This window comes from Sinocyclocheilus anshuiensis, unplaced genomic scaffold (genome assembly GCF_001515605.1).
Source record: "Sinocyclocheilus anshuiensis isolate Anshui unplaced genomic scaffold, SAMN03320099.WGS_v1.1 scaffold281, whole genome shotgun sequence".
NCBI classification, from domain to species: domain Eukaryota; kingdom Metazoa; phylum Chordata; class Actinopteri; order Cypriniformes; family Cyprinidae; genus Sinocyclocheilus; species Sinocyclocheilus anshuiensis.
The window spans coordinates 438,711-440,131 of NW_015540849.1; the positions used below are offsets into that span (position 1 = coordinate 438,711).

Sequence of the window (1,421 nt, forward strand, 5' to 3'; positions counted from 1 at the left end):
TATATATATATGTATATCTCTCTGAAAGTGATCCCAACGATACTGGTTCCAGGTAATAGTTGCAGTGTGGCACTTTTAGTATTTACCAGAGCTGAGACAGTGAAGTCCCTGGCATGCATCTTCTCTGTGAGCCAGTCTACTTTCCGGCGTGTGTTAATGAAGATCACTGCCTGAGTGATGGTCAGAGTCTCGTAGAGATCACAGAGGGTGTCCAGCTTCCATTCCTGACAAAAACACATACACACCAACACGATGACCTGTTAACAGCCATTAGTCAAAATCAATGCATATGAACACTCAACGTCAAGTCAAGTCAAGTCAAGTTTATTTGTACAGCGCTTTTCACGATACAAATCATTGCAAAGCAACTTTACAGCAAATTAAGTTTCTACAATATTTAGTGGTAGCTTATCAGTGGTGACTGTCAGTTAATGTACATATGGCAGAAATGTACGGAAAAATCAATTTAAGACGTAATAAAACAGACGATGAACATTATTAACAGCAATTATTATATGATGCAATCAAACTTATAGCAAAATGTGGTAGTTCTGTATGTTGTTTCAGGGTTGGCATCATCTGAGGTCCTCTGAGGGGTTGGCATCATCTCTTCTCAGGTGTTCTGGATCAACGTGTCCTTTTAAAAACCTTGATAAATTCTGGTGTGTTCATGTATGTAATTCATGCATTTCTGCTATTATGGCTTTGCATAAAAGTACCCCAAGATCGGACAGTTGTCAGCACTGTACCTCTTTTTCAACGTTGATGTAGAACTGACGAATACCCTCAAGGGTGAGCTCCTCTTTCTTCACCAGGATACGCACTGGTTCTCGCATAAACTTGGTAGTGACATCCAGCACCTCCACAGGCATGGTGGCTGACAGCAGCACCACCTGGAGGACGGACGGCACAACAACATGCTGAGGCCTACTCACATTCATAAACACATAAGCACATGATATGACCCCTTAAACAAAGCTGGGTCTCCTAAAAAGCTACTGGTATTAATGGAACTGATGTGGACTCAACAGAAGCAACAAAAATCCAGATTTCATTGCCATTTGTGTTTGTTTGTACTTGTTGCTGCTTTGGCAAAAGCATATTCTCATATACACTAGGGTTGGGTATCGTTTGAATTTTATCAATTCCAAATCCGCTTATCGATTACGATTCTTTTCGATTCCCAGTTTCGATTCCAATGTGATTAAATAATGATATCAAACATTTATCCTGTGTCTCTTTTTTGCAAACCATTTATTCGAGCTGAATACCATGAACAAAAATAAGCAGGCTACATAAAAACGGTTTAAGAGCTGTTTGTGTGCAAAATTAGAACTGCATGATTCTGGATAAATTGAGGGGTTTTTTTTCTTTCTTTTTTTCCCCAATGGAAGTTGTGGTTCTCTCATGATTCTGAAGAA

General features: G+C 39.5%; 1 protein-coding gene across 1 annotated transcript in view; it reads right to left on the reverse strand.

Moving 5' to 3' along the window:
• The window catches only part of LOC107687701 (eukaryotic initiation factor 4A-I-like), an 11,201-nt gene that overhangs the window by 2,863 nt on the left and 6,917 nt on the right, over nucleotides 1-1,421 (reverse strand). Inside the window, exons 7-8 of the mRNA XM_016485143.1 lie at nucleotides 750-893; nucleotides 87-224 (exon numbers count right to left, since the gene is read on the reverse strand). Of these exons, the coding sequence (XP_016340629.1) occupies nucleotides 87-224; nucleotides 750-893 (282 nt within the window). The remainder of the gene's footprint in view (nucleotides 1-86; nucleotides 225-749; nucleotides 894-1,421) is intronic.